Here is a 20,523-nt window from a genome sequence, read left to right as displayed (position 1 = left end):
ATATATATATATATAAAATCGGTTTTAGGGCTTAAATTCCTTACCATTTTAGTAAATATCAAGAAGGTTGTACTATTCAATAATTTTAAAAGTTTTATATTAAATTTTTTAGTCATTTTAACAATTATTGAAAATAATTGAAGTACAGGAACTAGTTTTTTGCGCGCCAAACAGCCACTCGACACACCAAGCTTGGCGTCAAGTTTGTTTACCAGTTCAGAGGAAGGAACATCTTGTTTGAGACTCAACATAAATGCTTTTTTTGTGTTTCCAGTCCATTTATTGGTCATTTTGAAATATATTTTACATATTGATAATATATAGCGCAGTGCAGTGTTGATTTAAAGAAAATAATCTTGAATTACACCAAGTGAACTAAAATTTTATGGGTGAAATGGCGGCATGGGGTGACTTCTCTTCCACCCCAATGCCTTCTCCCTTCTCCTCCACCCCCATTCTAATTCCCATCATCATCAACCAGGAGCCTTCTACATGCACACCTCAAAGTAAGTGTACTTTACTGCATTTATTTTTAGTTTGTATGTAATTTTCGGTGAGCTGGAACCAATTACCCAAAAACCCATTGAAACAATGGTTTTAACGAGCAACCTTCTGGAACGAATTGGGGGGGGGGGCAAATAAGCATTTTTTTTTTTTAGCTGTTCTGTCATTGAAATAAACTACCTAACCAGTTTTGTGAATTGCTTGTATGCAAGATTTCACATAAGACTAACATAAATTATAGCTACTAATAAGGAGAATGTAGAACTTGTGTTCTTACATGTCTCCAGGAAAATCCAGAGGGAAGCCTGTCAGGTATTCCATGAAAAACATCCTGTAAAGCCAAATACAAAGTCAAGGATTGATCTCAAAAGTGTTGCATCTAGGTTGAAGTAAATTGGAACCATTGCTGTTGACTGTGGCCTTCCCTCTAACATAAATAATTTGACACCCTTGTTTTGTCACCCATTCAGTTGCATTAGACAACAAAAGTATAGTAAGGTTTATATATATATATATATATATATATATATATATATATATATATATATATATATATATATATATATATAAATGGTTCAAAGATCTGATGGACAATCCAAGTTTCAATCCCCATTAGGCCATCTCTATTATCTTTTCAGTCTTATTTTTATGTATTGTATAAAGCAATTATGGCACATTTGCAACTGTCTTATTCTACACAATGGCCACTCCTATTATTCAGGAAGATGTTTCATACAGTATTTTCCAAATCACTTATCCATGTACAAGTCCCCAGCTGTCATTTAATCAAGTCTCATGTTTTTCTTAATATTCCCTTGCTTCTATCACAAAACAGAGTTACTCTTTCCATTGTTTCTTTCATGGTGCCACATTACATTAAAAAAAAAAAAATAAGTTTTGTTTTCAACGGCTTTATCATTGCAAGGAAAATTTTTAAATAATAAGCTTTTGTTACATAAATATATAATTTGTGCAAATATAGACAAGGAATGTAAAGAACACCGATTGAAATAAAGTATATTGCAGAAGGAACACAAGAATTATATATCAAAGCATCACACACGAGGGAAAAATAATTTTGAAATCTACAATGTCCTGAAAAATTCCACAACTCTTCATCATTGCGTTACTTGAGAAACATTATCAAGGATTTTCCCCAGGGATTAATACATTTGGCATCACAAACATCAACACACTAATGTAACCTGTGTTAATCATCTTATAAGAAAAAAGGGTGCATATTTTTCACTAAAAATGGCACCAATTCCCTTACAGAATTTTGAAACATATACTGTACTGTACAGGGGTATTTTATTATGTCATTTAAATCCAGAAAGGTATGAACTCCAAGCCCTAAAAGAAGCTCTTTTGAGGTAAAGGAAACATCTACCCTACAGAAACAAAGTTTGTGAACATATTCCACAAACGAATCAACTTTGGTACTATGAGGAGTGGAACTCTTTGTGCTGATAATTTATTTTTCAGCACATTTAATAATACAGTAGATGGAAAACCTACGGATATAGTTCTTGTGACCATAAAAATATCTTTCAATAATCATTTGACAACAGATTAGTATACAGTCAGCCTATGTCTTGTGTGCATATACAGTATGCCATAGTTAGTTACATAATATAGTACACATATTTAAAGTTGCTTAACATTTCTAGATTGGTAATAAACCACATGAAAAAATACTAGTAGCCTTTTTTTGAAATAATAACCACTGCAAATGGAAAATCAAATAAGAATAATATATTGTGAGCTAAATTACTTTCACATGCTGCCATAATTCACTTAATTTTATGGTTAATCTAAGGGTGAGACAAAGGAAGAGAATGAACAGCCATACAGTGGTTCTCGAACCACGGGTCATGAGCCGATTTTCAGTGGGTCGCGATGATCCAGTAAGGTTATACTTTTGCCAATTTTTTATTTAACTCTAGGTCACTGGTACACAATGGGAGCCTTTTACCACTCTACTTATTGTTAATTATACCCTGCTATTAAATTGCTAGTTGATATGACAAGAAATTTTTTTTTCCATTTGAATCAATGGGACTTGAAATTTCCGATATTAAAAATTGGGTCGCACTTGAAAAGATTTGAGAATCACTGCACTACAGTCATTTAAACTCCTTTTGCACAGTAAAATGTTTGATGTTATATGGCTACTAACAGTATTTCATATGGAGTTCTTGTGACAATGGTATACTGTACACTTAAAACTGCTAAAATTACCATTTGACATATTTAACATTGTTCCCATTACATCATATTACTTAATAACTTTAAAAATACAATGCAATAATTAAGAAATCCAATGGCTAGCTTTCAAGAGATATTTTACAGTTTTAGTCTTCTATCATTCACTCATGATTGAAACAGCAAGAATTTAAAAAATGCTGAGGTGTTATTACTTCAAATTTTCATTTTCCTGACTGTAGAATATAATAAGTGTAGTTACAGTTGAAGAGCACTAAACCAAACATCAAAAAAATAATATTCAATATAATGGTTGCCCCGTATGTTTCAGGATGGCCTGCCCTAGGTCCACAAGCTGTTGCCAACGCAACAACCAGATCTTCAGTTAATACACACACGATTTAGTGTCAAGGAATGATCCAAGAAAAGACTGGACAAACTCACCAACTGCACTGGTTAACCATTACCCCAAAACATGATCTGCAGGTCGATTAACATCCTGGTTCCCAATTACTGCTGGGTAGACAGAGGCAAATGGCGTAAAGAAACTTACCAAAAGTTTCACCCTGGCCGGATATCAATCCAGGTCCACCCATTTGCTAGGAGAGTATGCCGACTATTACACCATAGGTCGCCTTCTTATTCTATACACACACACACATATATATATATACTATACTGTACATTGTTCTTTTCATAAAGGAAAATATATATAATTTTAATATCTCCATATTCATATCAAATCATTACCCAGAAAAAGTATAGAATTGCAGAGTAACATTCTCCTGAAAACATATACTGCCGCACACTTTTTCTCAACTTGTGCAGGGATTTAGCAGTGAATGGTATTTCAATTATTTTTTTTTTGTGTGTGTGGAACCTTGATAATGCACAGTACAGTAGAATGAATACATAATCAGAGCAAGATTTTGCTGTAAATTATATTTATTGGACAAAAATAAAGCACTTTTATAATGCTCTCTATAAATATGGTATATACCGGCATTCAATACATACACAAAGAGTGGAGCCTGTAAATGCTAGCAAATGTAGCAAAAATGTGCGCAGATTGTCAAAATTTTGTAATCCATTTATTTGCTATATGACCCTTATGTACAGTACACTGCTGCTGAAGAAAAATGCAGTTGTTATTATACAGTCAGAAGGACCTTGGCTGATGTTGCAAAAATGTCTAATATCTACATGTATATGTGGTTTATATTACAGGGTGTTTATAAAGTCCCTATCTATTTCAGTGAAATGAAAAAATTTATTGCAAAACACCATGAAGATGAATGTGTGCTGGTGGTAACATTGCATATTCAAGGAAAGAAATTAGAGAGAGGTTTCAAAGAAAATTTCATAAGCCAAGTCCTACAGACGAGACAATACGCGAATTGTTGAATAAATTCAAAGAACAGGATCTGTTTTAATGATGAACCAAGATCTGGTCATCCTCGTAAATGCAATACGAAATGCTATCACGGGAGAACCACGCATGTCAATTTGTGGCGCATCACGTACACTCAGGCTACCCAATTCAACTGTCTAAAATTTTTTTGACATCTTAAGTAATTAATAAATGTATACCTTCTATCATTTTATAATTGAATTTAACACAGTTACCCGTTATTTCACTGAAATGGATAGGGACTTTATAAACACCCTGTATTAGAATGCTAAATATATATATATTTCCACTTTGATGTGGAAATGCTACTCCCAAATAAAATGATTATTAGTAATATCAAGGTTCTACTGAACATTCTCACTCTCAAATCTTAAATAAAGGAATAAGTATCTAACGCAATTGGACACACTTAAAGGAATACACATACAGATGTGACTTTTCATGGTTTTATGCAAGTATAACCATGTGTTTTGGTTTCAAATCTATGTGTAATTACACAAAAGAGCACCAAAGACAGACCACAAAAATAAAACAACCTTCCAGTCAACTAGTTGTGCATAAGGGAAATACAGTATATTGTGCCATCACTTAACACAAGTGGAGGGTGGGGGGAATCCTGGAGTTAAAAATAATTAAACCTTAAGTAGTTACAACTGTATGTGATCTTTAAAAGCATGTTTTCTGATTGAACCTGCAAAATAATCTTGACAGCAAAAAGTTGGTTACCAATGGTTTGCACCACACATTTAAATAAGGCCACCATGTATTGTGATTGCTCAAAAATTAAGAAGAGAAGCCTCAGTGAAATATATAATGTATGAGACAGTATTCCATCAAATGTTACTCATGGTACAAACCAAGAAAGTTTTCTATCACAGTATCTATGCAAAGGTACAAGGAAAATTTCTGGGTTGAAAGTGATAATTGAAATTAAGGGTAAACTCCTAATTACACATTAAACTTGTGTCTGATCTCAAAACTAAAATAATCCCTGTAATTTATCTCTACAAAATTATTAAGCTCAATAAAAAATCTCTTCCCCAAGTCTAATTTCAGAGATACAGTACACATCTATAACCTTTGTATTCAACACGAGTGAACATCAACAGTACTACACTTTAAAGTTGCTGAAGAGACTCAAAATCTATTTAAGGAACTTGATGGACATCTTCTGCTCAACATCTGTCCGCTCCAAGGCAGTGCAAAACTCGTCAAAGCTGATCATCTGGTCTCCATCACGGTCAGCCTCAAGAATGGTTCGTTCTGCAATGCTGTTGAGTTGCTCATCACTGTTACAAAAGTAAAACAATACAGTATTTGTAAATTAAGTACAGTATTAAATTTCAGTTGTGTTTTTCCCTTTCTTTCAAGTCTTTTCCCCACTTAGGATGCTCAGTGGCCAACATCAAAATCATAACAGACTGTTCTTCTTTGCCATATATAGATACAGTACAGGGTATATGCATATTGAATTATATACTGTACAACTAACTAGTTTTATCTGCAATATGCAGTTTCCTAATTAAGGGTCATTTGGTTTATGATTAATACCCAAAATCAATATTAAACATCTGAAGATGCAATGATTTTCCATTTCAAAATAATATACAGTACACTAAATATAATCTGCAATATATCATATAAGTACTTTACTGTACTGTATTGTACAAGGTTAGGATTTCTCAACATCTCTGTTGAAAGACTTTCTCAAATTACAGTACAGTAGGCCCTTCAAATTAGCGGGGGTTAGGTTCTCAAAATGTCCCCGAATAACAACATTTGCTGACTGGGGGGGAGGGGTTAATTTTTACTTGTGTAAAAAGAAATGTATATTCCCTTTATGTGTTTGCCCTTAGGACAATTATTTTTTTTTTACCTGTATTGTGTGTGTGTGTGTGTGTAAATCCACACACACAAATAAAAATAAATACTAATGGGAAAATCCTCTCACAAATAATTAGAAACAAATGTATTAAAAATGTTGAGACTACCCTCAAGTCCACTCCGTGCTTCGTTATTAATAAAGCACGGAGTTGACTCAACAATTTTAATACATTTGTTTCCTATTACAGTATTTTTGATAGAATTTTCCCATTATTATTTACAGTATGTGTGTGTGTGTGTGTGTGTCCACACACACACACACTAATATACAATACTGTACAGGTAAAGTAATAATCGTCTCTGGAACGAATGGCTCCCTGTCCCGGCCGCAAAAATGCCGGCAACTTTAAAACTACCCAGAGACATTCTTGGGTACATCTAGGGTGTCAACCGCGAATGATAGAGGACAGCGAAATAAAAATTTGCAAATTATCCGGGCGTACTGTACCATGAAATTTGTTGGTGAGGAGGGGTTTACAGTTATCTGGACACCAGTTTTATATGTACTGGACACTAACAATAGCCATCTGAGAAAATAAAAGATATTATATCAACTACTTTCAATAACCATATTTACTGTGTGTGTGTCTGTACACTTCCTCCAGGAAAGTTGATTACCTCAGTATCTATATGTACTGTATGTATATTCACACATATAGTGTACATTACTCTTTCAAGCCTTTTCTTGCTTAGTTTTGAAAGGTGGTTAGAAACTGGAGTAAATATATACACACATTTACACTTCACTTCATGTCATTTATTCATTTTTACTGTTGTAAAAGATACATTCATCAGCAGCATGTACAGCCCTAAATACCACTCAACAGTATGCTTTCCACTCATTTACACACTGCAGCTTCCTGATTGCACATCCATTTGCCTCATGCTTCAGTAATGACAACCATACATTTGCCTTGGTACAGTATAAATTACAGATGCATTTCTTTATGATTTTTCTGCAGTAAAGTAAAAGAAAAAAGAACAATGCCTTGAAAAATTTTATGATCAATTACTCCTGTACTATAGTTTCAAATGGCCCAATCCTTCTTTTTAAAAGTTCTATTTATTAAAACTTACATTCTGGGTTATCACAACATTACATCAAGCAAGATATCCTTCACCTTATGTTCTCTCCAACCATCATATGGAGGACTGCAAGAAGTTCTTCTCTAGAGATGCGTTCATCGTCGTCAAGATCATACATTTTGAAGGCAACTGAAAAATAATACCACAATTAAGACAAACACACATACTGTACATTCCTACACTATTACAGTATACTGTTCTGTATACAAATGCTGTAAAAAAAAGTACTTTAGGCAATTATTTAAATCATGAAAATTAACAAGTACTCTAATGCATTTCATTTTAATCATATAATAATATTGTACAATGTTAAAGTCTTCCCATTCACTTTAACACACATATATATATATATATATATATATATATATATATATATATATATATATATATATATATATATATATATATATATATATATATATATATATATATATATATATATATATATACTGTATATATATATATATATATATACAGACAAAAATTAAATATGTACTTCCTAAAGATTAGTACATACATCAGACAGTAAATCTCTTAAGCTTAACATAAATTACTGAAGATATCACTACAATACTTACATCTAAGTTTTTCTTCACGAGCATTAAGTTTATTGTCTTGAGTACGCTTGATGGGACGGAAGTGAGCCAAGACGCGTACAAATTGACGGAAGTTCACATGATCATCTTCGCTTTCCTAAAAAAATATAAATTAAATTATTGTATCTACTATGAATAAAAGCAAAATTTTCCTACCACAAAATATTATCATCCCAGTTAAGAAACAAAAGCAAATACAATACTGTAGTACAGCATGCCCTTTAAATTCCGGGGGTTAGGTTCTCAAAATGGCCGCAAATAACATTTGCTGACCAGGGGGGGAGGGGGTACTTTTTACTTGTGTACAAAGAAATGTATATTCTCTTTATGTGTTTGCCCTTAGGACAATTGTTTCTTTTACCTGTATTGTATATACGTGTGTGGGCATAGACACTCACACACATACAAATAAATAATAATGGGAAAATCCTCTCACAAATAATCAGAAACATATGTATTAAAACTGTTGTGTCTACCCTTAAGTCCACTCCATTCTTTGTTATCAATAAAGCATGGAGTGGACTTGAGGGTAGACTCAACATTTTTAATACATTTGTTTCAGATTATTTGTAAGAGGAATTCCCATTATTATTTATTTGTATGTGTTTTGTGTGTGTCTACAAACACACACATATATACAATACAAGTAAAGGAAATTACTGTCTAGAACGAATGGCTCCCTGTCCCGGTCACGAAAATGCCAGCAACTTTAAAACTACCCTGAGACATTCTTGGGTACATCCAGGGCGAATAAAAAATCCACAAATTTTAAGGGCATGTTGTACAGTACATACTGTAGGTCACTAAGTAATGAACTCTCTGGAACCTCACTCTACCATACACTATACAGTAAATCTCCAGTAATGTACATTATTCTGAATTGTAAGGGGAAAGGGTGAGTTGAATGTTTCCAGGAAATATAACCTTCAAATGGTATTTATAAATTGTAGGGATGGCAGCCATCATCGGCAGACATTTCAAGTTACTGCATTTTTGCACATATGGAGGCAGAGTAGAGAATCATTAGCCACCAGGTAAGAGTTACACCACACACAAGCTCTGCCAACCTTGCTACATACAATGATCTAAGCTTGATCATGCTGCAGTTTGCTTCACTCTGCTTAGAATTTCAAAATCTTACCACACTGCCTCTTGGTACAGGTATCATAAATTCTTGTACAGTACTATACTTCCAATACCATTTGTTTAGCAAAATTGTGAACTGCAACACCAATGTCTAGTTTTCTAATATTTCAGTTTTGCATGAGATTAAGTTTTTGGTAATATACTTCCTTCCTGCACTATTGCAAGCATCACTATCATTTGGTATTTTCTAGGAAGTCATTGTTAGGGCAGAATTTCTGAATTAAAAAACGATTCTCAGTCAGTGAACAATATGAAGCAGCAGGGCATGATGCAATGACTGTGTGGGTGGGAGCACAGCAGTCTTGATTCTTGGCACACACTTTACATCTAAAACTAACTGTGAATCATTAAATCTCGGATCATTAAGCTCTGACTATATTACCTAAGGACCCTGTCTAATTAATACCTTTTACCAGAAGCAACTTTTAACTAGAATTGTTAATCACTATTAGGGTAATTTTCCTTATACAATATAGATAATTTACATATGCTATTACAGATATTAATTCTTTTAATATGTTTTGGAAATGGGTTTTTTGAATACAGTATACAGTATGTGTACGACTACAGCAACAAGGTTTCCTGAAACAAAAGTATTAATATTTTCAAGATGGTCATCATGGTAATAACTATCAAATCTATAACCATATTAAGGAAAAAAGTTGACATAAAGAGCACAATTTTTTTTGTCAACTTCTCTCCTTTCATAACTTCAATTTTGTAAATACTGTACAGAGGCTGCTAAGTTTGGGGATGAAATGATATACAGAATTGTAATGAATTATTACATGCTGATAACTGTTCTATATATCAATTGGAACTGATCCAGACGCTAGGATTTAGGAGCTCTAGTGATAAGTAATATCTACAGATCAGAATTTTAGAGATAAGAAGGGATCAACTTTACTGTTCTGATCAGAATTTGGTTAGCTCTCTCTGCAGACAAGATCATAAAGTATGTTACAATGGCATATAATCAGATTAATCTCAGTACAACTTCTTCATCAACATGAATCCTGCTCAAACCAATCACATTTAAAATGGTGACTTAATTGACAGTCCATTTACACACAATACAGGTAAATAGTCATCCCTTGGTTATAGCGCACTTGGTTATCGCGATTTTCGTTATCACGCCTCCATCAAAATCTGCACACCTGCTGTTACAGCGCATTTTTCAAGCCGAGAATTTCGTTATCACGCAGTTTCCTCCAGGTGTATTTACCCATTACCTTCACCTACATCTATTGAGGATAAAATCTTTCGCCTACAAATTGACAATAACACATTTGCTGTAATCAGACATATCTAAGTTGCCTCAACAATTGCAACCCCAGTTGCAATTTCAAAATCTGTGTCATAACTAAGGAATAACGAAGTCCCGGGTGCACTCTAAGATTGAGAGAATACTGAGGACTCAGGCGTCCTGAAGCAATGAAAAAACGGACTCCTCAGACGGGGGACTCAAATAAAAAAAGCATAGCTACATGTTTTGTGGACTACAGTATTGAGCATACCCCTTTCATCACTTTGTAATAAACCTAGCCATGCCTAAGTGTTTTTCTGATACTTACCATAACTTTATCTACATATTTAGTGGGTCTAAATCAGTGGTGTCCAACTCGATACCTTTCGAGGGCCAATTCTTATATTAGTTACCCTCTTCAGGGCCAACACAAGTACTATATCACATATTTGCAGGATTGAAGTTTACAGCTTCACACATTGCCTTACCTGGCTTACCAGGAATACCTGATTTGGGTTTGTCTGATCTTAAGTATGTAAAATTAATTTTACTAAATAAACATGATTATATCTACTTCTTTCATAATTTTACGGGTTGACAAATTATACCGTCATCCCGCGGGACACACTTGACCATCCCAAGGGCCACATTTGGCCCGCAGGCCATGAGTTTGACACTCCTGTCTTAAAACTTACAAAATTTTTGACCAAAATATACTTTTTTATCAGAATTGAAAATTAAGGGGATTAACTAATTAAGTACCTTCAGAATAACACACAAACCCTAAATCACACCTTGGAAACCCATAGTTGATGAGTAATGAGCATTGAAAAATATCAGTAAAATCTTTCAAGGGTCATTTTGGCCACTAATTACTCTGCAATCGAATCGTTGACCACATATGAACAATCAGCAAGCTCAGGAGTACCCACACTGTGATTTTCAGCAAAATCGAATTTTTGGCCAAAAATGTAAGTCTTACACCTTACAAAATTTTCGACCAAAATATACTTTTTTATCAGAATTGAAATTTAAGGGGATTAACTAATTAAGTACCTTCAGAATAACACACAAACCCTAAATCACACCTTGGAAACCCATAGTTGATGAGTAATGAGCATTGAAAAATGTCAGTAAAATCTTTCAAGGGTCATTTTGGCCACTAATTACTCTGCAATCGAATCGTTGACCACATAGGAATAATCAGCAAGCTCAGGAGTACCCACTCTGTGATTTTCAGCAAAATCGAATTTTTGGGCCAAAAATCACCAAAAATGTAGGTAAGTCTTACACCTTACAAAATTTTTTACCAAAATATACTTTTTTATCAGAATTGAAATTTACGGGGATTAACTAATTAAGTACCTTCAGAATAACACACAAACCCTAAATCACACCTTGGAAACCCATAGTTGATGAGTAATGAGCATTGAAAAATGTCAGTAAAATCTTTCAAGGGTCATTTTGGCCACTAATTACTCTGCAATCGAATCGTTGACCACATATGAACAATCAGCAAGCTCAGGAGTACCCAGGCTGTGATTTTCAGCAAAATCGAATTTTTGGCCAAAAATCACCAAAAATGTAAGTCTTACACCTTACAAAATTTTTGACCAAAATATACTTTTTTATCAGAATTGAAATTTAAGGGGATTAACTAATTAAGTACTTTCAGATTAACCCACAAACCCTAAATCACACCTTGGAAACCCATAGTTGATGAGTAATGAGCATTGAAAAATGTCAGTAAAATCTTTCAAGGGTCATTTTGGCCACTTATTACTTTGCAATCGAATCGTGGACCACATAGGAATAATCAGCAAGCTCAGGAGTACCCACACCGTGATTTTCAGCAAAATCGAATTTTTGGCCAAAAATGTAAGTCTTACACCTTACAAAATTTTTGACCAAAATATACTTTTTTATCAGAATTGAAATTTAAGGGGATTAACTAATTAAGTACCTTCAGAATAACACACAAACCCTAAATCACACCTTGGAAACCCATAGTTGATGAGTAATGAGTAGGGCCCGGATAGTTATGCACTAAAAAACCATGAAATATGCATGCAAATATGCACTAAAAACTGGGGAAATATGCATTTATATGCACTAAAAATGTCGCTTATAAAGCCAAGAATGCAGGTTATACGGAAACAAAATAGTTAATATAAACTAATGTTTATTAAGCAATATACGTAATGTATTTAACATATATATGTGAAAGAGCTTCAAAAAATATATATGAACATGTATTTACATTATAGACTGACATATTTTCAGACATTACAGATTGTGGTTGCATTTGATGAGTACATGGTGGCGTAAGTTCTCAAAGTTAAAACCCCGCCTGTTGTCTGTCAGCATAGCTTTATATTCTGAGAACACCCTTTCTACATCACACGAGACGATTGGTGCATGTTTCATACATAGGAGGTCTGACATAGTGAGTGGCTGTACCGTCTCGTCAATAATAGCATCACCAGACATTATCTGACTGACTTTTTTCACTTCCATCAGTAGTAAATGCATCAAATTCCTTTACATATGATCTCAGCACTTCATTTTGGTTTCTTTGTACTTTCGGCATTTTCACGAGCAGCAGAAGAGAGTAGCTCCACACAGCAGCACTGCTCCTGACTGACTAACTCACTAGTCCAATGAGTCATGACCAGGTGTGGAAACGACAGATTAAAGCGACGTGACCTCACCTCACTTCACCTAACCACACCTCACCTCACCTCCCAGTACCACGTGTGCTCATTCAGTAGCAACAAAGAGATACTGCCAGATGAATATTTTACCAAAATATGCATTTATATGCAGTTATCTAGGTAATATGCACTTATCATAGAAATCACGCAAAATATGCATTTGCATATGAAATATGCAAATGCATAACTATCCGGGCCCTAGTAATGAGCATTGAAAAATATCAGTAAAATCTTTCAAGGGTCATTTTGGCCACTAATTACTCTGCAATCGAATCGTTGACCACATATGAACAATCAGCAAGCTCAGGAGTACCCACACTGTGATTTTCAGCAAAATCGAATTTTTGGCCAAAAATTACCAAAAATGTAAGTCTTACATCAGTGGTGTCAAACTCAATACCTTTCGAGGGCCACTTCTTATTTTAGTTACCCTCTTCAGGGCCAACACAAGTGCTATATCACATATTTGCAGGATTGAAGTTTACAGCTTCACACATTGCCTTACCTGGCTTACCAGGAATACCTCATTTGGGTTTGTCTGATCTTAAGTATGTAAAATTCATTTTACTAAATACTGTATACATGATTATATCTATTTCTTGCATAATTTCACGGGATGATAAATTTTACCGTCATCCCGCAGGCCACACCTGACCACCCCGCGGGCCAAATGTGGCCCGCGGGCCATGAGTTTGACACCCCTGGTCTAAGTGGTCGTAAAATGGGAAAATTGGGGTTGGGTCTTGGGTGCTTGGAACCAATTAGAATAAATTCCATAGATTCTGCACTTTCGTTATCGCGTTTTTCGTTATCACACACTCGGTGCGGTCCCAATTAGGCGTGATAACCAAGGGATGACTGTACTGTACTGTATTACGGCATATAGTATATAAATTGTTACACTAAATAGGGATAACTGCCGGGTAGCAATAACTGCTATGTACAATATTTATCTTCTTGGCAAACTTCTGACTGGCCATAAACGATCATGTAGATCAAAAAATATATATAAATGAAATGAATAGTTCTATACAAAGCCTAACCTAATCTTACCTAATCCACTCTTGGTATAACTTTGTTACATTATGATAGTAAACAACACTCTAAATGACACAGAGCAAATTTTATCAAATAAAAATTAATTTCTATCGAGTTATAACAATAAAAACTAAGTATATCCCTATAGTGAAACCTCTGTTAACGGATTACAGTATATGGAGTAGGAAGTCCATTATATCAAGAGTCAGTTAGTTGTGAAACACATTATACGGAGGCTTTAATATACAGTACAGTATTTGGCAAAAACTTCAGTTGTTTTTTAAGGTTTAACCGGATATTATCGCTATTTAGTGTGACAATATATACAGTATACATAATGTTGACTTCATCATAGCTATAATATGATGAACAATTTTAGTCATTGAAATAAGGAAATATCTTTACATTCTACAGCAACACAATGATGTGATATAATAATGTACGTTCCTGCTTTAAAAAGAGCTTACTCATTGTTATCATTTGGAAATTTGTCTGGATACAGCACAGTACAGTACCTGTACTTGTATCTGGACCTGCTACTGTATAAGAATTGAACAAATAAATCATATAATGTTTATTCATCAAAACATTAGACTTTTTCCTAACACTCAATTTACACTAAAGAGATCATTTCACAGCGAGATGACTGGATTATTATCTTATCATGCCACTCACTTGACATACATCTGTGAATATATATTTTTTTAATCAGTATGTTCCTCAAGTCTCTTCTTTTATCAAACATTTGTGCTTTCCAATATCACGAGTGATTGGCCGAATAACACAATATTCCACAAGAAACTGGTACCCTTTAACAACATAATAGAGTATAAGAGATCACATTTGAAAGCTCCTGCCTGACCTTTAATAATTATCAAAATGTCAAATGAGTGTATGAAAGGGAGTAAATGTTCTTCTAATACTTAATCTCTCTTTAAGTTTCAAAATTGCTTTCTACCTACTCTTATCATACACCTTTTATAAATCTTGAAACTAAAATGCAAAAAAATAAAAAATATAAATACAAAAATAGTCTCCCCTCCTACAGAAACTTTTTGATACTGTAATGTCCTTTACTGCAAACACCTCCTTTACTTATCCTCTTCCTCATTCATATAACTCTATCATTACCCGAGAAGCTTTAAGTTAAGTTAGGTTAGGTCAGGTCAAGTCAGGTTATGTTAAGCATTCGGGTGATTTATCTATAGATGACCCTTTTTTCCGAAACTAATTTTGCATTCATTCACTGTTTTAATTCCTCATCCATCCATGCAACTAACACTCTTAAGTTCCCCTCTCATCTATTTAATGAATCCTATCAACCTTTCTTCCCACTATTCAAAAATTTCTTGCTCTTCCTTTTAACTTTCTTGTACCCACAGACCTCAGTAGCCCTTGAGATTATCTTTGATCCAAAAAAGATACAGTACAGTATAATTGTACTACTCTATAAGCTATGGGGGGTTGTAAAATTAAAATCCTCTACAGTACAATGTATTTTGTAATACAGTAAAGGGTCAGGCGTATTTTTTAAGTAAATCAACATTTTTTGGGAAAGTGAAAACTAACGTGTTTATATTGTAAAGATAGTCTATATTTTTAAGAAAATGTATATAAAGGTGATTTAAAACATACAGGTACAGCGTAATTGATTTTTTAAATACGGTATCTTTAATTATTTCAAGGGTCATTAATTAACACTAATTACTCGAAATTTTAAATTGTGAACCCAGATCCGAAATCAGCAGGTTAGACCTTGCTAATCAGAAAGCTTGGGAACAGACCGGCTCTGGATTAGCAAAAATTACGAGCCATCGAACTAGCACCACAGGCTATCGTACCCTTTCAAGATTAATATAAAATGTTGCCAAACAGTATTAGTAAATATCAACAACTAGCTACTCACCTTGAAGAAAGCGTGAACTATGCGATCACCTAGAGGGTTGATTGCTAACTCAGGAATGCGAAGGAAGTCTTCCCGGGAGAGTGAACCATTATCGGCCTTATCCAAGCTGGTGAAGCGGCTGTACAGTCGCTCGATTTGACTTGGTAAAACTGTAGAAAAATAACAAACAACAAAAATTAGTAATGGAACTCTCATCATAAAAGACATACTGTACAACCTCTTCAGATAGAAATATGAAGGGAAAATTGGTTATGATAATTCACAGGTCAAGAACTCCTACCCACACAGCACAGTACAGATGTATCAGATCCCAGCCTCGAAGAAATAGACTTAATCACCATGACAAAGTTGTACTATTACTTGAGTACAAATTTCACAGGGTATTAGGATGCCAGGTTTGTTATCTCAAAAACATACAGTATACAATTCCCTTCACTATACTGTAGCTACCAGATTTTGAGCAAAAATACAGGTAAGGTACAGTTTATGCTTTTATAGGTAGGTAGACATTTACTTTGGCATCTTTACCTGAATATGAAAAGTGCTACACTATTCTTCAACCTGATTTGCTTTATTCCTGTAGTAGGAAACAAGTTTTTTCTATGGAGATTTTATGTTAGGTGTTTGGATAACCTGAACCCTTATTCTTAACTATTAAACAAAATTTCACCTTGTGATTGTCTTCACACCGACTTTACTGTATAAATCTCAAAAACTGTAATAACTCTTCTTCCTTAATGTAGCTAAGGTGAATCTCTGAAGGCAAAAATGGATAACATCACCTTGATAACTGCCATTTAGTCACATAATCATTTGCCTAAACATAAAATAAGGTCGTCCAGGAAGAAATGCCATGAAATCTACTCACACTGAAATGAACTACCTGTAGTGTACTGTACTGTATAAGTGGAATGGTGGTGTACATTTTCCCCAATGATTGAAAGGTTGTTTCTTAATTAAATAATGTTGTACTGTACGCATACCTTAACCAAAATAACTCTGAAGTTACCTAAGAGGCAGCAACTAGGGCCATGACCACAGTGCCTTCAGGATTTTCACAAAAACCATTATTGAACTTTTTAGAAGGAAACCATCACGGAGTTGAGTTCTGTACAGTGTGATATATACAGTAAGGTCTTGTATTTCGCGAGTAATATAGACTGGTAAAATTGAGCCAAATTCAAATTCGCCAAATGCAAATACATAAACTAATGGGAAAAATAACAATATAGACTGGCCACTCTACATCAACCACTCTACATCAACCTCTGCCTTTATTGACTTGATAGTGCTTTCCGGAAATTAGTTTTTAGGCCTTCCTCAAGTAATTTAATCACACGCTGCTTATCCTGCATCGAGTAGTACTTGGCAAACTTAACTCCCATATGATAGTCCCACTTCTCCTTTTCCTTATTTGGCAGCTTAGGTGGGTCTGTCCCACCAGCACCAGTAGGATCCCCAGTAGAGGTAGAGTCCATTATCTTGACTTAACAGGTGGTAGCACCACCCATAAAAGCACACAATAACAGCCCAGGCAGTCACTAGGATGGCATGGGCTACAACGCGAGTTGCGTTCTTGTAAACCTCTTTTACGTTCACCACCGGCAATTCGATCACCAGAACGCTTCTTGGAAACATTCTTCTTACCTTGTCTTTCCGTATTCATCGCTAACACAACAAAATTGGAGAAAATAGCAAAAATCACGGAGTAATTGACAGAAACCACGCGATTCAACTGATCGCATGATGTAAACAGAGAGCTGGTGTAAACCATTATTAGTCCTCACTGCGAAACATTCTTTTTACTTATTCTTTTCATAAAATATTTATGGGTAACAGCTAAATTTGCAAAAAAAAAAAAAAAAATTACAGAGCACCTCTCAAAAAAACACTTCACAAACAAAAGACACGAATCAATTGAACATGTGATGTCGAACGTGAACTGTAAACATTGCATAGCCCCGCGCTGCGCTTAAACATTGAGGATGGAATCGCACTATAGCCAATATTCGTATGCAAAAGTTCGCATTTTACAAACAGGGTTCCCCTATTCATCAATCGCGTTGACAAAACACGCATTGTAGCAGAAATGACTGACTGGTATGAGGGCTGTGATGTCATTCAAGACTTTGGCCAGCATTCAGCTTGCTGGATCTCGCGTTCAGCTGGCAGGATCTCGCGAAATTCACGATATTTTACGCCAAATATAAGGCTTGGCTACATTAGGTAGTGCTCGCGAAATTCAAAAAAGCGAAATGAAATCGCGCAAAATATGAGATCTTAGTGTGGTATATACTTTTCTAAATTCAGACAACCTTCAGTAGCACTTTATGTTAATTTGGTAATGCAGTACACACCTATTCTCTGGAAGTAAAAACTTGAGGAAATTTCTCTAAAGAAAATAATCAAATGAGCCATGTTAGCCTAAGTAATCTATCTATTCTAGGTTTGATTAGATTAGGTAAATTAGGTAGGTTTGGTTAGGTTAGGTTGGATCATCTTCCTGATAAATAATTTATTACAGTATAGCAGTAGCTGGTAAGTTGTTCCTCTTTGAAACTATTTGTGTCTGTGTGTGAAATGCTGTTCAAGAAAAAAATACCCAAATAATAAAAAAAATTGCAAATCCTCGACATTGTCAAAACATAAAACATTTAATAAGAAAGTTATCACCTACTACACAAAATGTTCTGGCTCCTTGTGAGTATGGAATGGTATAAAAAATGAAAGGTAGTGTCACTAGATTACATAAGTGTTCAGGATGAAAAAAAAAGTAATAATAATACTACACAAATTCACAAATTGCATCTCCAGTAATGAGCAACTATAGGAGAAAACTTCTTCCTTACCTTTAGAATAAAATAGGGGAAGAGTTCCAATTTTCCTATTATTGTTCTCTAGCTTAGGTTAAGAGTAAATACAGTCCCATCCACTCACACAATGTATATGGTTAAAAATGTTGACACGCTTCCAAGCAAGTGACCTTACACTAAGCAACTGTAAACTTTTGTTCCTAAAAATGCTCTTTCTCACAAAATGTAAACTATTACCACAAATCCTCAACATTTTATGAGATTTTTATGAAGAACAAAAAACAATTATCTTCAATAGAAAATTTTTGTAAAGTTCCTAGTTAGTGTGGGATACTGTTCCCGAATATTACTAACAAATTTACAAATGCACAAAGTACATGGAGCAACATTCCAGATATTTTGCATGCCTTAACTACCTACTTTATTAAATTTCACCAAAGAACATAAAAAGATTCTTACCTCAGAACAACAACAAAAAGTGCACGAGCAATAAGATTTATATTAAACAAAATGCAATGCTCATATACTTTTCTTCAATTTCATGATGTAAGAAAGCATTTACGTTCTATGATGAAATGTTTTACAGTACGGTTGGTAGTTAAGGTGCACAACCAATCTGGATTATTACCAAACATGGTCTACTTGCTACTTCCTCAATAAATTAAAATTATACTGAAAACTAACCATTATCAAATTTCTCAAATCATCATATAAATGCACCCATATGGTTTCGTAAAAAAAACAAAAAAAAGTAATAAACAACTAACAACTATGAAGTCTTCTGTAATGGGAAATATTTTTTGGCTGTGGATAGATGTCCGGTTGTCTGTTTGGTAGGTGTTTTTTGGTAAAATTATTATTTCAGTCATCCACCTATTTGGAAACTAACCTAACTGGTAAAAAACGGTCACAGCACTGCTTCTCAAATGCACTCTAACCTAACCTACTAAAATTTGCTGGATGACCAAAACAATAATAATACCATTTTTTTTTTTTAAGACGAGAACCAAAAGGAGTTGATGGAATTGGACGGAACATTGTGGAACAAAGAATACACAGAACCTAGAGAGGTTACTTTAGGTTAGGACCTAAAGTAACCTACCTAACTTACCAGAAAAACCTTTAAAAACATACCTAATGTCAATGAATGGATTATAGTTTCCAATTCTACCAACTCCTCCTGATGTCAATCTAAAAAAAAAAGACTACCTAACCACCAACCGGACAAATATCCACAGCTTACCATACATTGAAGTAATTTTTTTCATTATACCACAGGAATTGTGTACTAGACATCATACAAAACATACTATTAAATGCCCTGAACACCACTGGAGCTGCAACTTGGGGATTTACCCTCACAAGACACTAGGAAAACTACTCACTTATATTAATTATTAGATAACACAGGACGGCTTTAACTACTCACAGCCAGTTTCTGCTTGAATGTCTCTGATATCTTGTTCCTGCAACATTAAACTGCTCTTGTTGCCCATTTTGAAGACGGGAGAAGCACTAAGACACTGGGAAAGTTAATATTGCGCGATGGAAGGCTGAAATGACCTTGGCTGGCTGGGTGAGGTTCCTGAGACGTCTTGTTGGCCACTAAGGGAGACTGGTATATGTTTTTACGGGGGTGTGCTCAGTGTGTTGATTAGTCACCGAGTGAGCCCTGCTTCACTGGTGTATGAACCACTGACTGAAGCTTTCTCTCCACAGCATTACTGAAGGAGAGACTGCGAGATAGAGATATAATGATAGATATACAATGAGAGGTAGATACAATGGGAGATAGATACAATGGGAGATAGAGATACAATGAGAGAGAATGAGAAAATAGAGATACAATAAGAAATTGACAGATATTAAGCAAAATTTTGATAAAAGTTTAAATTTATTCAACACACATAGACAATTGTTATTTTAGATAGATAAATAGATAAAGATGGATGTTTAGTAAAATGTCGTGGTAAA

The 20,523-nt window shown here is 34.5% G+C and overlaps 1 protein-coding gene across 1 annotated transcript; it reads right to left on the bottom strand.

Annotated features, from left to right (window-relative positions):
* Positions 1-1,450: 1,450 nt before the first annotated feature.
* Positions 1,451-20,204, bottom strand: LOC121874978 (calcineurin B homologous protein 1-like). Its single transcript, XM_042379364.1, has 5 exons — positions 19,979-20,204; positions 15,737-15,885; positions 7,669-7,783; positions 7,126-7,219; positions 1,451-5,409 (listed from the first exon to the last, which is right to left on the bottom strand). Exons 1-5 carry the CDS (start codon positions 20,043-20,045, stop codon positions 5,265-5,267), a joined length of 570 nt encoding a protein of 189 aa, XP_042235298.1. The 5' UTR covers positions 20,046-20,204; the 3' UTR covers positions 1,451-5,264.
* Between the last annotated feature and the right edge of the window lie 319 nt (positions 20,205-20,523).

Source organism: Homarus americanus, unplaced genomic scaffold, assembly GCF_018991925.1.
Source record: "Homarus americanus isolate GMGI-L3 unplaced genomic scaffold, GMGI_Hamer_2.0 scaffold51859, whole genome shotgun sequence".
In the NCBI taxonomy this organism is placed as follows: domain Eukaryota; kingdom Metazoa; phylum Arthropoda; class Malacostraca; order Decapoda; family Nephropidae; genus Homarus; species Homarus americanus.
Note: the sequence above shows the minus strand (reverse complement) of the source record. Positions and strands in the feature narration are given on the sequence as shown.

Coding starts and splice junctions, on each gene's coding strand:
- LOC121874978 (XM_042379364.1), bottom strand. CDS start 20,045: ATGGGCAACAAGAGCAGTTTAATGTTGCAGGAACAAGATATCAGAGAC. Junction 15,886..19,978: donor CATTCAAGCAGAAACTGGCT/GTGAGTAGTTAA, acceptor ATTTTTCTACAG/TTTTACCAAGTCAAATCGAG. Junction 5,410..7,125: donor ATGGTTGGAGAGAACATAAG/GTGAAGGATATC, acceptor CTTTTGTAACAG/TGATGAGCAACTCAACAGCA.